The sequence below is a fragment of the Drosophila miranda genome, chromosome XR (assembly GCF_003369915.1).
Source record: "Drosophila miranda strain MSH22 chromosome XR, D.miranda_PacBio2.1, whole genome shotgun sequence".
NCBI classification, from domain to species: Eukaryota; Metazoa; Arthropoda; class Insecta; order Diptera; family Drosophilidae; genus Drosophila; species Drosophila miranda.
In genome coordinates this window covers 13,185,321-13,202,052 of record NC_046674.1, presented here as the reverse complement: position 1 = coordinate 13,202,052, position 16,732 = coordinate 13,185,321, and the positions used below count along the sequence as shown (strand labels likewise).

At 51.4% G+C, this 16,732-nt stretch overlaps 1 protein-coding gene across 4 annotated transcripts in view; it reads right to left on the bottom strand.

The window, feature by feature from the left end:
* Nucleotides 1-16,732, bottom strand: part of LOC108151049 (titin-like) — a 123,307-nt gene that overhangs the window by 25,288 nt on the left and 81,287 nt on the right. For 2 of the 4 annotated variants that reach the window (XM_033386295.1, XM_033386296.1), the window contains exons 34-36: nucleotides 5,596-16,683; nucleotides 4,310-5,382; nucleotides 40-2,179 (exon numbers count right to left, since the gene is read on the bottom strand). The exons of 1 other annotated variant lie outside the window; for it this stretch is intronic. In XM_033386295.1, the coding sequence (XP_033242186.1) occupies nucleotides 40-2,179; nucleotides 4,310-5,382; nucleotides 5,596-16,683 (14,301 nt within the window). The remainder of the gene's footprint in view (nucleotides 1-39; nucleotides 2,180-4,309; nucleotides 5,383-5,595; nucleotides 16,684-16,732) is intronic. One more of the 4 variants, XM_033386302.1, reaches the window with a different exon arrangement.

Below are 16,732 nucleotides of genomic sequence, written 5' to 3'. Positions count from 1 at the left end.
TAGAATGGATAGTGTAGATAGTGTTTTTTGTGTTCTTACCCTTGGGTTTTTTGTGTGGCTTTTGTTTGTGTTTGTTGGTGGGTGAAACCTTTTCATCGTCGCATTTACTAATATCGATTATATCGGCGATATCAGAGAGATTTTCATCGCTTACAACCCGTATCAAGGAATAGGGCTCTTTGCCCTCTTCCTCGATTGTTTGTATCTGGAAATATTCCAGATCCTCTTCCTCTGGTCCCTGTTTCTTGAAGGTACGCGTCTTCGTCGTCTTCTTCTTTGGCTTCTTATTGCTGTCCAGCTCCTCGGTGAATGTTGTCTCCTCCGGCAACTCCTCAATCGGTATGGGGGCGAAATCATCAGCAGGCACAACCTCCACTTGCACTGTTGTCAGGGGTTCCTTGTCGTCTTCGACGACTGTCTGAACCGTTGTCACTTCGTCGAGTTTATCGTCGAGATTCTTTTTGAAAGCCCTGGACTTGACTGTCTTCTTCTTTTTGGTACCATCTGGAGAAGTGTATTCCAGCTCTGCCACTTGTTCCGGCAGCTCCAAGGACTTATTGTCTTCCGGTTTCGATTCGGTTAGAGGCTGTTCTGTCACTGATATCGAATAGATGGGCTCTGCATCATCTTGTTCAATGATATCAATTTGAGTAACCTCTTCCGTCTTGTCACTCGTCGGCTTTTTAATCACACGTTTCTTTGTTTTCACAATCTTTGGCGCACCTTCTTCGTCTACTGTTTCCGACTCCAGGACCTCATCGGGTAGTACCACTACCTCAGAGATCTTTTCCTCTGGCAGTTCAGGGAAGGGCAATTCAAAGTTCTCTACTGTCACCTTTGTCTTTGGCTCCTTTTCGTATTCCTCGACAGTTTGAATCTTAGTTACCTCCATGTTGGAGCCCTTGATCTTTTTGATAATTCGTGTCTTGACAACAGTCTTTGTGGGAGTACCATCTTCCTTCTCTGAAAGAATAACAGACTTTCTCTCAGGCAACTCGACCACAGTCTCCTCATCTTCAGGCTTTTGCACAATAACTCTCTTCTTAAGCTTCACTTTGCCACCAAATGGAGTCTTCAGATCAGTTTCTTCCACCGTGACTGTTGTCTCTGGCTTCTTGTTATCCTCTTCGACAGTTTCGATCTTGGTGACCTCTTGCTTATCACCCTTGACCTTCTTAATTACGCGAGTGCGTATCTTCTTCGTCTTAGGTTTGCCGTCTACAGAGAAAGATTCCACCACGCGAACCTCTTCTGGAAGCTCTTCCACCTCATCGGGTTTCTCCTCTTCGTAAGGAACCTCTTCGACGGTGACGGTAGTCTCCGAGGGCTTGTCATCCTCCTCGACGGTTTCGATCTTGGTGACTTCTTGCTTGTCTCCCTTGACCTTCTTGATAACGCGAGTACGGATCTTCTTCTTCTTGGTCTTTCCGTCTTCGGAAATGATTTCCACCACACGAACCTCCTCTGGAAGCTCTTCGATCTCCTCGGGTCTGTCCTCTTCGTACGGAACCTCTTCAACAGTGACAGTAGTCTCAGCAGTCTTGTCATCCTCCTCGACGGTTTCGATCTTGGTGACTTCTTGCTTATCCCCCTTGACCTTCTTGATAACGCGAGTGCGGATCTTCTTCTTCTTGGGCTTGCCGTCTTCGGAAATGGTTTCCACCACACGAACCTCCTCTGGAAGCTCCTGGATCTCCTCGGGCTTCTCTTCTTCGTAGGGGACCTCTTCGACGGTGACGGTAGTCTCCGAAGGCTTGTCATCCTCCTCGACCGTTTCGATCTTGGTGACTTCTTGTCTGTCTCCCTTGACCTTCTTGATAACGCGAGTGCGGATCTTCTTCTTCTTGGGCTTGCCGTCTTCGGAAATGGTTTCCACCACACGAACCTCCTCTGGAAGCTCCTGGATCTCCTCGGGCTTCTCTTCTTCGTAGGGGACCTCTTCGACGGTGACAGTAGTCTCAGAAGGCTTGTCATCCTCCTCGACGGTTTCGATCTTGGTGACTTCTTGTTTGTCTCCCTTGACCTTCTTGATAACGCGAGTGCGGATCTTCTTCTTCTTGGGCTTGCCGTCTTCGGAAATGGTTTCCACCACACGAACCTCCTCTGGAAGCTCCTGGATCTCCTCGGGCTTCTCTTCTTCGTAGGGAACCTCTTCGACGGTGACAGTAGTCTCAGAAGGCTTGTCCTCCTCCTCGACGGTTTCGATCTTGGTGACTTCTTGCTTGTCTCCCTTGACCTTCTTGATAACGCGAGTGCGGATCTTCTTCTTCTTGGGCTTGCCGTCTTCGGAAATGGTTTCCACCACACGAACCTCCTCGGGAAGCTCCTGGATCTCCTCGGGCTTCTCTTCTTCGTAGGGAACCTCTTCGACGGTGACTGTAGTCTCAGAAGGCTTGTCATCCTCCTCGACGGTTTCGATCTTGGTGACTTCTTGTTTGTCTCCCTTGACCTTCTTGATAACGCGAGTGCGGATCTTCTTCTTCTTGGGCTTGCCGTCTTCGGAAATGGTTTCCACCACACGAACCTCCTCTGGAAGCTCCTGGATCTCCTCGGGCTTCTCTTCTTCGTAGGGGACCTCTTCGACGGTGACGGTAGTCTCCGAAGGCTTGTCATCCTCCTCGACCGTTTCGATCTTGGTGACTTCTTGTCTGTCTCCCTTGACCTTCTTGATAACGCGAGTGCGGATCTTCTTCTTCTTGGGTTTGCCATCTTCAGAGATAGATTCTACAACGCGAACCTCCTCTGGAAGCTCCTGGATCTCCTCGGGCTTCTCTTCTTCGTAGGGGACCTCTTCGACGGTGACGGTAGTCTCCGAAGGCTTGTCATCCTCCTCGACCGTTTCGATCTTGGTGACTTCTTGTCTGTCTCCCTTGACCTTCTTGATAACGCGAGTGCGGATCTTCTTCTTCTTGGGTTTGCCATCTTCAGAGATAGATTCTACAACGCGAACCTCCTCTGGAAGCTCCTGGATCTCCTCGGGCTTCTCTTCTTCGTAGGGGACCTCTTCGACGGTGACGGTAGTCTCCGAAGGCTTGTCATCCTCTTCGACGGTTTCGATCTTGGTGACTTCTTGTTTGTCTCCCTTGACCTTCTTGATAACGCGAGTGCGGATCTTCTTCTTCTTGGGCTTGCCGTCTTCGGAAATGGTTTCCACCACACGAACCTCCTCGGGAAGCTCCTGGATCTCCTCGGGCTTCTCTTCTTCGTAGGGGACCTCTTCGACGGTGACGGTAGTCTCCGAAGGCTTGTCATCCTCCTCGACGGTTTCGATCTTGGTGACTTCTTGTTTGTCTCCCTTGACCTTCTTGATAACGCGAGTGCGGATCTTCTTCTTCTTGGGCTTGCCGTCTTCGGAAATGGTTTCCACCACACGAACCTCCTCTGGAAGCTCTTCGATCTCCTCGGGCTTGTCCTCTTCGTAAGGGACCTCTTCGACGGTGACGGTAGTCTCCGAAGGCTTGTCATCCTCCTCGACGGTTTCGATCTTGGTGACTTCTTGTTTGTCTCCCTTGACCTTCTTGATAACGCGAGTGCGGATCTTCTTCTTCTTGGGCTTGCCGTCTTCGGAAATGGTTTCCACCACACGAACCTCCTCGGGAAGCTCCTGGATCTCCTCGGGCTTCTCTTCTTCGTAGGGGACCTCTTCGACGGTGACGGTAGTCTCCGAAGGCTTGTCATCCTCCTCGACGGTTTCGATCTTGGTGACTTCTTGTTTGTCTCCCTTGACCTTCTTGATAACGCGAGTGCGGATCTTCTTCTTCTTGGGCTTGCCGTCTTCGGAAATGGTTTCCACCACACGAACCTCCTCTGGAAGCTCCTGGATCTCCTCGGGTTTCTCTTCTTCGTAAGGGACCTCTTCGACGGTGACGGTAGTCTCAGAAGGCTTGTCATCCTCCTCGACGGTTTCGATCTTGGTGACTTCTTGTTTGTCTCCCTTGACCTTCTTGATAACGCGAGTGCGGATCTTCTTCTTCTTGGGCTTGCCGTCTTCGGAAATGGTTTCCACCACACGTACCTCCTCGGGAAGCTCCTGGATCTCCTCGGGCTTCTCTTCTTCGTAGGGGACCTCTTCGACGGTGACGGTAGTCTCCGAAGGCTTGTCATCCTCCTCGACGGTTTCGATCTTGGTGACTTCTTGTTTGTCTCCCTTGACCTTCTTGATAACGCGAGTGCGGATCTTCTTCTTCTTGGGCTTGCCATCTGCAGAGATAGATTCTACAACGCGAACCTCCTCTGGAAGCTCCTGAATCTCCTCGGGCTTTTCCTCTTCGTAAGGAACCTCTTCAACGGTGACTGTTGTCTCGGGTACCTTGTCATCCTCCTCGACGGTTTCGATCTTGGTGACTTCTTGTTTGTCTCCCTTGACCTTCTTGATAACGCGAGTGCGGATCTTCTTCTTCTTGGGCTTGCCGTCTTCGGAAATGGTTTCCACCACACGAACCTCCTCTGGAAGCTCCTGGATCTCCTCGGGTTTCTCTTCTTCGTAAGGGACCTCTTCGACGGTGACGGTAGTCTCAGAAGGCTTGTCATCCTCCTCGACGGTTTCGATCTTGGTGACTTCTTGTTTGTCTCCCTTGACCTTCTTGATAACGCGAGTGCGGATCTTCTTCTTCTTGGGCTTGCCATCTTCGGAAATGGTTTCCACCACACGAACCTCCTCTGGAAGCTCTTCGATCTCCTCGGGCTTGTCCTCTTCGTAAGGGACCTCTTCGACGGTGACGGTAGTCTCCGAAGGCTTGTCATCCTCCTCGACGGTTTCGATCTTGGTGACTTCTTGCTTGTCTCCCTTGACCTTCTTGATAACGCGCGTGCGGATCTTCTTCTTCTTGGGCTTGCCGTCTTCGGAAATTGTTTCCACCACACGAAACTCCTCTGGAAGCTCCTGGATCAACTCGGGTTTCTCTTCTTCGTAAGGGACCTCTTCGATGGTGACTGTAGTCTCCGAAGGCTTGTCATCCTCCTCGACGGTTTCGATCTTGGTGACTTCTTGCTTGTCTCCCTTGACCTTCTTGATAACGCGAGTGCGGATCTTCTTCTTCCTGGGCTTGCCGTCTTCGGAAATAGTTTCAAACACACGAACCTCTTCTGGAAGCTCCTGGATATCTTCGGGTTTCTCTTCTTCGTAAGGGACCTCTTCGACGGTGACGGTAGTCTCAGAAGGCTTGTCATCCTCCTCGACGGTTTCGATCTTGGTGACTTCTTGCTTGTCTCCCATGACCTTCTTGATAACGCGAGTGCGGATCTTCTTCTTCTTGGGCTTGCCGTCTTCGTAAATAGTTTCCACCACACGAACCTCCTCTGGAAGCTCCTGGATCTCCTCGGGCTTCTCTTCTTCGTAGGGGACCTCTTCAACGGTGACTGTTGTCTCGGGTACCTTGTCATCTTCCTCGACGGTTTCGATCTTGGTGACTTCTTGCTTGTCTCCCTTGACCTTCTTGATAACGCGAGTGCGGATCTTCTTCTTCTTGGGCTTGCCGTCTTCGGAAATAGTTTCAACCACACGAACCTCCTCTGGAAGCTCCTGGATATCTTCGGGTTTCTCTTCTTCGTAAGGGACCTCTTCGACGGTGACGGTAGTCTCAGAAGGCTTGTCATCCTCCTCGACGGTTTCGATCTTGGTGACTTCTTGTTTGTCTCCCTTGACCTTCTTGATAACGCGAGTGCGGATCTTCTTCTTCTTGGGCTTGCCGTCTTCGGAAATGGTTTCCACCACACGAACCTCCTCTGGAAGCTCCTGGATCTCCTCGGGCTTCTCTTCTTCGTAAGGGACCTCTTCGACGGTGACGGTAGTCTCAGAAGGCTTGTCATCCTCCTCGACGGTTTCGATCTTGGTGACTTCTTGTTTGTCTCCCTTGACCTTCTTAATAACGCGAGTGCGGATCTTCTTCTTCTTGGGCTTGCCGTCTTCGGAAATGGTTTCCACCACACGAACCTCCTCTGGAAGCTCTTCGATCTCCTCGGGCTTTTCCTTTTCGTAAGCAACCTCTTCAACGGTGACTGTAGTCTCGGGTACCTTGTCATCCTCCTCGACGGTTTCGATCTTGGTGACTTCTTGCTTGTCTCCCTTGACCTTCTTGATAACGCGAGTGCGGATCTTCCTCTTCTTGGGCTTGCCGTCTTTGGAAATAGTTTCCACCACACGAACCTCCTCTGGAAGCTCCTGGATCTCCTCGGGTTTCTCTTCTTCGTAAGGGACCTCTTCGACGGTGACGGTAGTCTCAGAAGGCTTGTCATCCTCCTCGACGGTTTCGATCTTGGTGACTTCTTGTTTGTCTCCCTTGACCTTCTTGATAACGCGAGTGCGGATCTTCTTCTTCTTGGGCTTGCCGTCTTCGGAAATGGTTTCCACCACACGTACCTCCTCGGGAAGCTCCTGGATCTCCTCGGGTTCCTCTTCTTCGTAAGGGACCTCTTCGACGGTGACGGTAGTCTCAGAAGGCTTGTCATCCTCCTCGACGGTTTCGATCTTGGTGACTTCTTGTTTGTCTCCCTTGACCTTCTTAATAACGCGAGTGCGGATCTTCTTCTTCTTGGGCTTGCCGTCTTCGGAAATGGTTTCCACCACACGAACCTCCTCTGGAAGCTCCTGGATCTCCTCGGGCTTCTCTTCTTCGTAGGGGACCTCTTCAACGGTGACTGTTGTCTCGGGTACCTTGTCCTCCTCCTCGACGGTTTCGATCTTGGTGACTTCTTGTTTGTCTCCCTTGACCTTCTTGATAACGCGAGTGCGGATCTTCTTCTTCTTGGGCTTGCCGTCTTCGGAAATGGTTTCCACCACACGTACCTCCTCGGGAAGCTCCTGGATCTCCTCGGGCTTCTCTTCTTCGTAGGGGACCTCTTCGACGGTGACGGTAGTCTCCGAAGGCTTGTCATCCTCCTCGACGGTTTCGATCTTGGTTACTTCTTGTTTGTCTCCCTTGACCTTCTTGATAACGCGAGTGCGGATCTTCTTCTTCTTTGGCTTGCCGTCTTCGGAAATGGTTTCCACCACACGTACCTCCTCGGGAAGCTCCTGGATCTCCTCGGGTTTCTCTTCTTCGTAAGGGACCTCTTCGACGGTGACGGTAGTCTCAGAAGGCTTGTCATCCTCCTCGACGGTTTCGATCTTGGTGACTTCTTGTTTGTCTCCCTTGACCTTCTTGATAACGCGAGTGCGGATCTTCTTCTTCTTGGGCTTGCCGTCTTCGGAAATGGTTTCCACCACACGTACCTCCTCGGGAAGCTCCTGGATCTCCTCGGGTTTCTCTTCTTCGTAAGGGACCTCTTCGACGGTGACGGTAGTCTCAGAAGGCTTGTCATCCTCCTCGACGGTTTCGATCTTGGTGACTTCTTGTTTGTCTCCCTTGACCTTCTTGATAACGCGAGTGCGGATCTTCTTCTTCTTGGGCTTGCCGTCTTCGGAAATGGTTTCCACCACACGTACCTCCTCGGGAAGCTCCTGGATCTCCTCGTGTTTCTCTTCTTCGTAAGGGACCTCTTCGACGGTGACGGTAGTCTCAGAAGGCTTGTCATCCTCCTCGACGGTTTCGATCTTGGTGACTTCTTGTTTGTCTCCCTTGACCTTCTTAATAACGCGAGTGCGGATCTTCTTCTTCTTGGGCTTGCCGTCTTCGGAAATGGTTTCCACCACACGAACCTCCTCTGGAAGATCCTGGATCTTCTCGGGTTTCTCTTCTTCGTAAGGGACCTCTTCGACGGTGACGGTAGTCTCCGAAGGCTTGTCATCCTCCTCGACGGTTTCGATCTTGGTGACTTCTTGTTTGTCTCCCTTGACCTTCTTGATAACGCGAGTGCGGATCTTCTTCTTCTTGGGCTTGCCGTCTTCGGAAATGGTTTCCACCACACGAACCTCCTCGGGAAGCTCCTGGATCTCCTCGGGCTTCTCTTCTTCGTAGGGGACCTCTTCGACGGTGACGGTAGTCTCCGAAGGCTTGTCATCCTCCTCGACGGTTTCGATCTTGGTTACTTCTTGTTTGTCTCCCTTGACCTTCTTGATAACGCGAGTGCGGATCTTCTTCTTCTTGGGCTTGCCATCTGCAGAGATAGATTCTACAACGCGAACCTCCTCTGGAAGCTCCTGAATCTCCTCGGGCTTTTCCTCTTCGTAAGGAACCTCTTCAACGGTGACTGTTGTCTCGGGTACCTTGTCATCCTCCTCGACGGTTTCGATCTTGGTGACTTCTTGTTTGTCTCCCTTGACCTTCTTGATAACGCGAGTGCGGATCTTCTTCTTCTTGGGCTTGCCGTCTTCGGAAATGGTTTCCACCGCACGAACCTCCTCTGGAAGCTCCTGGATCTCCTCGGGTTTCTCTTCTTCGTAAGGGACCTCTTCGACGGTGACGGTAGTCTCAGAAGGCTTGTCATCCTCCTCGACGGTTTCGATCTTGGTGACTTCTTGTTTGTCTCCCTTGACCTTCTTGATAACGCGAGTGCGGATCTTCTTCTTCTTGGGCTTGCCATCTTCGGAAATGGTTTCCACCACACGAACCTCCTCTGGAAGCTCTTCGATCTCCTCGGGCTTGTCCTCTTCGTAAGGGACCTCTTCGACGGTGACGGTAGTCTCCGAAGGCTTGTCATCCTCCTCGACGGTTTCGATCTTGGTGACTTCTTGCTTGTCTCCCTTGACCTTCTTGATAACGCGAGTGCGGATCTTCTTCTTCTTTGGCTTGCCGTCTTCGGAAATGGTTTCCACCACACGAACCTCCTCGGGAAGCTCCTGGATCTCCTCGGGCTTCTCTTCTTCGTAGGGGACCTCTTCGACGGTGACGGTAGTCTCCGAAGGCTTGTCATCCTCCTCGACGGTTTCGATCTTGGTGACTTCTTGTTTGTCTCCCTTGACCTTCTTGATAACGCGAGTGCGGATCTTCTTCTTCTTGGGCTTGCCATCTGCAGAGATAGATTCTACAACGCGAACCTCCTCTGGAAGCTCCTGAATCTCCTCGGGCTTTTCCTCTTCGTAAGGAACCTCTTCAACGGTGACTGTTGTCTCGGGTACCTTGTCATCCTCCTCGACGGTTTCGATCTTGGTGACTTCTTGTTTGTCTCCCTTGACCTTCTTGATAACGCGAGTGCGGATCTTCTTCTTCTTGGGCTTGCCGTCTTCGGAAATGGTTTCCACCACACGAACCTCCTCTGGAAGCTCCTGGATCTCCTCGGGTTTCTCTTCTTCGTAAGGGACCTCTTCGACGGTAACGGTAGTCTCGGGTACCTTGTCATCCTCCTCGACGGTTTCGATCTTGATGACTTCTTGTTTGTCTCCCTTGACCTTCTTGATAACGCGAGTGCGGATCTTCTTCTTCTTGGGCTTGCCATCTGCAGAGATAGATTCTACAACGCGAACCTCCTCTGGAAGCTCCTGAATCTCCTCGGGCTTTTCCTCTTCGTAAGGAACCTCTTCAACGGTGACTGTTGTCTCGGGTACCTTGTCATCCTCCTCGACGGTTTCGATCTTGGTGACTTCTTGTTTGTCTCCCTTGACCTTCTTGATAACGCGAGTGCGGATCTTCTTCTTTTTTGGCTTGCCGTCTTCGGAAATGGTTTCCACCACACGAACCTCCTCTGGAAGCTCTTGGATCTCCTCGGGCTTTTCCTCTTCGTAAGGAACCTCTTCAACGGTGACTGTTGTCTCGGGTACCTTGTCATCCTCCTCGACGGTTTCGATCTTGGTGACTTCTTGTTTGTCTCCCTTGACCTTCTTGATAACGCGAGTGCGGATCTTCTTCTTCTTTGGCTTGCCGTCTTCGGAAATGGTTTCCACCACACGAACCTCCTCGGGAAGCTCCTGGATCTCCTCGGGCTTCTCTTCTTCGTAGGGAACCTCTTCGACGGTGACTGTAGTCTCCGAAGGCTTGTCATCCTCCTCGACGGTTTCGATCTTGGTGACTTCTTGTTTGTCTCCCTTGACCTTCTTGATAACGCGAGTGCGGATCTTCTTCTTCTTGGGCTTGCCGTCTTCGGAAATGGTTTCCACCACACGAACCTCCTCTGGAAGCTCCTGGATCTCCTCGGGCTTTTCCTCTTCGTAAGGAACCTCTTCAACGGTGACTGTTGTCTCGGGTACCTTGTCATCCTCCTCGACGGTTTCGATCTTGGTGACTTCTTGTTTGTCTCCCTTGACCTTCTTGATAACGCGAGTACGGATCTTCTTCTTCTTGGGTTTGCCGTCTTCTGAAATAGTTTCGACAACGCGAACCTCCTCTGGAAGCTCCTGGATCTCCTCGGGCTTCTCTTCTTCGTAGGGGACCTCTTCGACGGTGACTGTAGTCTCCGAAGGCTTGTCATCCTCCTCGACGGTTTCGATCTTAGTGACTTCTTGTTTGTCGCCCTTGACCTTCTTGATTACGCGAGTACGGATCTTCTTCTTCTTGGGTTTGCCATCTTCAGAGATAGATTCCACAACGCGAACCTCTTCCGGAAGCTCCTGGATCTCCTCGGGTTTCTCTTCTTCGTAAGGAACCTCTTCAACGGTGACAGTAGTCTCAGAAGGCTTGTCATCCTCCTCGACGGTTTCGATCTTGGTAACTTCTTGCTTGTCTCCCTTGACCTTCTTGATTACGCGAGTGCGGATCTTCTTCTTCTTGGGTTTGCCATCTTCAGAAATCGATTCTACAACGCGAACCTCCTCTGGAAGCTCCTGGATCTCCTCGGGCCTCTCTTCTTCGTAGGGGATCTCTTCGACGGTGACTGTAGTCTCCGGAGGCTTGTCATCCTCCTCGACGGTTTCTATCTTGGTGACTTCTTGCTTGTCGCCCTTGACCTTCTTGATTACCCGAGTGCGGATCTTCTTCTTCTTGGGCTTGCCGTCTTCGGAAATGGTTTCCACCACACGAGCCTCCTCTGGAAGCTCCTGGATCTCCTCGGGCTTCTCTTCTTCGTAGGGGACCTCTTCGACGGTGACTGTAGTCTCGGGTACCTTGTCATCCTCCTCGACGGTTTCGATCTTGGTGACTTCTTGCTTGTCGCCCTTGACCTTCTTGATTACGCGAGTGCGGATCTTCTTCTTCTTGGGTTTGCCATCTTCAGAGATAGATTCTACAACGCGAACCTCCTCTGGAAGCTCCTGAATCTCCTCCGGCTTCTCTTCTTCGTAGGGGACTTCTTCAACGGTGACTGTAGTCTCGGGTACCTTGTCATCCTCCTCGACGGTTTCGATCTTGGTGACTTCTTGTTTGTCGCCCTTGACCTTCTTGATTACGCGAGTGCGGATCTTCTTCTTCTTGGGCTTGCCATCTTCAGAGATAGATTCTACATCGCGAACCTCCTCTGGAAGCTCCTGAATCTCCTCGGGCTTCTCTTCTTCGTAAGGAACCTCTTCAACGGTGACTGTAGTCTCGGGTACCTTGTCATCCTCCTCGACGGTTTCGATCTTGGTGACTTCTTGCTTGTCGCCCTTGACCTTCTTGATTACGCGAGTGCGGATCTTCTTCTTCTTGGCCTTGCCATCTGCAGAGATAGATTCTACAACGCGAACCTCCTCTGGAAGCTCCTGAATCTCCTCGGGCTTCTCTTCTTCGTAAGGAACCTTTTCAACGGTGACTGTAGTCTCGGGTACCTTGTCATCCTCCTCGACGGTTTCGATCTTGGTGACTTCTTGCTTGTCGCCCTTGACCTTTTTGATTACCCGAGTGCGGATCTTCTTCTTCTTGGGCTTGCCATCTTCAGAGATAGATTCTACAACGCGAACCTCCTCTGGAAGCTCCTGAATCTTTTCGGGCTTCTCTTCTTCGTAGGGGACTTCTTCAACGGTGACTGTCGTCTCGGGTAGCTTGTCATCCTCCTCGACGGTTTCGATCTTGGTGACTTCTTGTTTGTCGCCCTTGACCTTCTTGATTACGCGAGTGCGGATCTTCTTCTTCTTGGGCTTGCCATCTTCAGCGATAGATTCTACAACGCGAACCTCCTCTGGAAGCTCCTGAATCTCCTCGGGCTTCTCTTCTTCGTACGGAACCTCTTCAACGGTGACTGTAGTCTCGGGTACCTTGTCATCCTCCTCGACGGTTTCGATCTTGGTGACTTCTTGCTTGTCGCCCTTGACCTTTTTGATTACCCGAGTGCGGATCTTCTTCTTCTTGGGCTTGCCATCTTCAGAGATAGATTCTACAACGCGAACCTCCTCTGGAAGCTCCTGGATCTCCTCGGGCTTCTCTTCTTCGTAGGGGACCTCTTCAACGGTGACTGTAGTCTCAGAAGGCTTGTCATCCTCCTCGACAGTTTCGATCTTGGTGACTTCTTGCTTGTCCCCCTTGACCTTCTTGATTACGCGAGTGCGGATCTTCTTCTTCTTTGGTTTGCCATCTTCAGAGATAGATTCTACAACGCGAACCTCCTCTGGAAGCTCCTGAATCTCCTCGGGCTTCTCTTCTTCGTAAGGAACCTCTTCAACGGTGACTGTAGTCTCGGGTACCTTGTCATCCTCCTCGACGGTTTCGATCTTGGTGACTTCTTGCTTGTCGCCCTTGACCTTCTTGATTACCCGAGTGCGGATCTTCTTCTTCTTGGGCTTGCCGTCTTCGGAAATGGTTTCCACCACACGAACCTCCTCTGGAAGCTCCTGGATCTCCTCGGGCTTCTCTTCTTCGTAGGGGACCTCTTCAACGGTGACTGTAGTCTCGGGTACCTTGTCATCCACCTCGACGGTTTCGATCTTGGTGACTTCTTGCTTGTCGCCCTTGACCTTCTTGATTACCCGAGTGCGGATCTTCTTCTTCTTGGGCTTGCCGTCTTCGGAAATGGTTTCCACCACACGAACCTCCTCTGGAAGCTCCTGGATCTCCTCGGGCTTCTCTTCTTCGTAGGGGACCTCTTCAACGGTGACTGTAGTCTCGGGTACCTTGTCATCCTCCTCGACGGTTTCGATCTTGGTGACTTCTTGTTTGTCGCCCTTGACCTTCTTGATTACGCGAGTGCGGATCTTCTTCTTCTTGGGTTTGCCATCTTCAGAGATCGATTCTACAACGCGAACCTCCTCTGGAAGCTCCTGAATCTCCTCGGGCTTCTCTTCTTCGTAGGGGACCTCTTCGACGGTGACTGTAGTCTCGGGTACCTTGTCATCCTCCTCGACGGTTTCGATCTTGGTGACTTCTTGCTTGTCGCCCTTGACCTTCTTGATTACCCGAGTGCGGATCTTCTTCTTCTTGGGCTTGCCATCTTCGGAAATAGTTTCGACAACGCGAACCTCCTCTGGAAGCTCCTGGATCTCCTCGGGCTTCTCTTCTTCGTAGGGGACCTCTTCGACGGTGACTGTAGTCTCGGGTACCTTGTCATCCTCCTCGACGGTTTCGATCTTGGTGACTTCTTGCTTGTCGCCCTTGACCTTCTTGATTACCCGAGTGCGGATCTTCTTCTTCTTGGGCTTGCCGTCTTCGGAAATGGTTTCCACCACACGAACCTCCTCTGGAAGCTCCTGAATATCCTCGGGCTTCTCTTCTTCGTAAGGAACCTCTTCAACGGTGACTGTAGTCTCGGGTACCTTGTCATCCTCCTCGACGGTTTCGATCTTGGTGACTTCTTGCTTGTCGCCCTTGACCTTCTTGATTACCCGAGTGCGGATCTTCTTCTTCTTGGGCTTGCCGTCTTCGGAAATGGTTTCCACCACACGAACCTCCTCTGGAAGCTCCTGAATATCCTCGGGCTTCTCTTCTTCGTAAGGAACCTCTTCAACGGTGACTGTAGTCTCGGGTACCTTGTCATCCTCCTCGACGGTTTCGATCTTGGTGACTTCTTGCTTGTCGCCCTTGACCTTCTTGATTACCCGAGTGCGGATCTTCTTCTTCTTGGGCTTGCCGTCTTCGGAAATAGTTTCGACAACGCGAACCTCCTCTGGAAGCTCCTGGATCTCCTCGGGCTTCTCTTCTTCGTAGGGGACCTCTTCGACGGTGACTGTAGTCTCCGAAGGCTTGTCATCCTCCTCGACGGTTTCGATCTTGGTGACTTCTTGCTTGTCGCCCTTGACCTTCTTGATTACGCGAGTGCGGATCTTCTTCTTCTTGGGCTTGCCATCTGCAGAGATAGATTCTACAACGCGAACCTCCTCTGGAAGCTCCTGAATCTCCTCGGGCTTCTCTTCTTCGTAAGGAACCTCTTCAACGGTGACTGTAGTCTCAGAAGGCTTGTCATCCTCCTCGACGGTTTCGATCTTGGTGACTTCTTGCTTGTCGCCCTTGACCTTCTTGATTACCCGAGTGCGGATCTTCTTCTTCTTGGGCTTGCCGTCTGCTGAAATAGTTTCGACAACGCGAACCTCCTCTGGAAGCTCCTGGATCTCCTCGGGCTTCTCTTCTTCGTAGGGGACCTCTTCGACGGTGACTGTAGTCTCAGAAGGCTTGTCATCCTCCTCGACGGTTTCGATCTTGGTGACTTCTTGTTTGTCGCCCTTGACCTTCTTGATTACGCGAGTGCGGATCTTCTTCTTCTTGGGCTTGCCATCTTCAGAGATAGATTCTACAACGCGAACCTCCTCTGGAAGCTCCTGAATCTCCTCGGGCTTCTCTTCTTCGTAAGGAACCTCTTCAACGGTGACTGTAGTCTCGGGTACCTTGTCATCCTCCTCGACGGTTTCGATCTTGGTGACTTCTTGCTTGTCGCCCTTGACCTTCTTGATTACCCGAGTGCGGATCTTCTTCTTCTTGGGCTTGCCGTCTTCGGAAATGGTTTCCACCACACGAACCTCCTCTGGAAGCTCCTGGATCTCCTCGGGCTTCTCTTCTTCGTAGGGGACCTCTTCGACGGTGACTGTAGTCTCGGGTACCTTGTCATCCTCCTCGACGGTTTCGATCTTGGTGACTTCTTGCTTGTCGCCCTTGACCTTCTTGATTACCCGAGTGCGGATCTTCTTCTTCTTGGGCTTGCCGTCTTCGGAAATGGTTTGCACCACACGAACCTCCTCTGGAAGCTCCTGGATCTCCTCGGGCTTCTCTTCTTCGTAGGGGACCTCTTCGACGGTGACTGTAGTCTCAGAAGGCTTGTCATCCTCCTCGACGGTTTCGATCTTGGTGACTTCTTGCTTGTCGCCCTTGACCTTCTTGATTACGCGAGTGCGGATCTTCTTCTTCTTGGGTTTGCCATCTTCAGAGATAGATTCTACAACGCGAACCTCCTCTGGAAGCTCATGGATCTCCTCGGGCTTCTCTTCTTCGTAGGAGACTTCTTCAACGGTGACTGTAGTCTCAGAAGGCTTGTCATCCTCCTCGACGGTTTCGATCTTGGTGACTTCTTGTTTGTCGCCCTTGACCTTCTTGATTACGCGAGTGCGGATCTTCTTCTTCTTGGGCTTGCCATCTTCAGAGATAGATTCTACAACGCGAACCTCCTCTGGAAGCTCCTGAATCTCCTCGGGCTTCTCTTCTTCGTAAGGAACCTCTTCAACGGTGACTGTAGTCTCGGGTACCTTGTCATCCTCCTCGACGGTTTCGATCTTGGTGACTTCTTGCTTGTCGCCCTTGACCTTCTTGATTACCCGAGTGCGGATCTTCTTCTTCTTGGGCTTGCCGTCTTCGGAAATGGTTTCCACCACACGAACCTCCTCTGGAAGCTCCTGGATCTCCTCGGGCTTCTCTTCTTCGTAGGGGACCTCTTCAACGGTGACTGTAGTCTCGGGTACCTTGTCATCCTCCTCGACGGTTTCGATCTTGGTGACTTCTTGCTTGTCGCCCTTGACCTTCTTGATTACCCGAGTGCGGATCTTCTTCTTCTTGGGCTTGCCGTCTTCGGAAATGGTTTCCACCACACGAACCTCCTCTGGAAGCTCCTGGATCTCCTCGGGCTTCTCTTCTTCGTAGGGGACCTCTTCGACGGTGACTGTAGTCTCGGGTACCTTGTCATCCTCCTCGACGGTTTCGATCTTGGTGACTTCTTGCTTGTCGCCCTTGACCTTCTTGATTACCCGAGTGCGGATCTTCTTCTTCTTGGGCTTGCCGTCTTCGGAAATGGTTTCCACCACACGAACCTCCTCTGGAAGCTCCTGGATCTCCTCGGGCTTCTCTTCTTCGTAGGGGACCTCTTCGACGGTGACTGTAGTCTCGGGTACCTTGTCATCCTCCTCGACGGTTTCGATCTTGGTGACTTCTTGCTTGTCGCCCTTGACCTTCTTGATTACCCGAGTGCGGATCTTCTTCTTCTTGGGCTTGCCGTCTTCGGAAATAGTTTCGACAACGCGAACCTCCTCTGGAAGCTCCTGGATCTCCTCGGGCTTCTCTTCTTCGTAGGGGACCTCTTCGACGGTGACTGTAGTCTCGGGTACCTTGTCATCCTCCTCGACGGTTTCGATCTTGGTGACTTCTTGCTTGTCGCCCTTGACCTTCTTGATTACCCGAGTGCGGATCTTCTTCTTCTTGGGCTTGCCGTCTTCGGAAATGGTTTCCACCACACGAACCTCCTCTGGAAGCTCCTGAATATCCTCGGGCTTCTCTTCTTCGTAAGGAACCTCTTCAACGGTGACTGTAGTCTCGGGTACCTTGTCATCCTCCTCGACGGTTTCGATCTTGGTGACTTCTTGCTTGTCGCCCTTGACCTTCTTGATTACCCGAGTGCGGATCTTCTTCTTCTTGACTTTTCCGTCTTCCGCAATTTCCTCGATGACTTGCAGAGTTTCGGGGGTTTCCGTGATTGCGATTTCATTAGTTTCTTGTTTGTGTTTGGGTGTTTTTTGTGGTGTGGTGTGTGGTGTGTCTGTGGTTTGTTTTGTATCTGTGTAAAAAAGTGTGCGTTTAATATAAAGTTCTGTTTGGAGAATGTG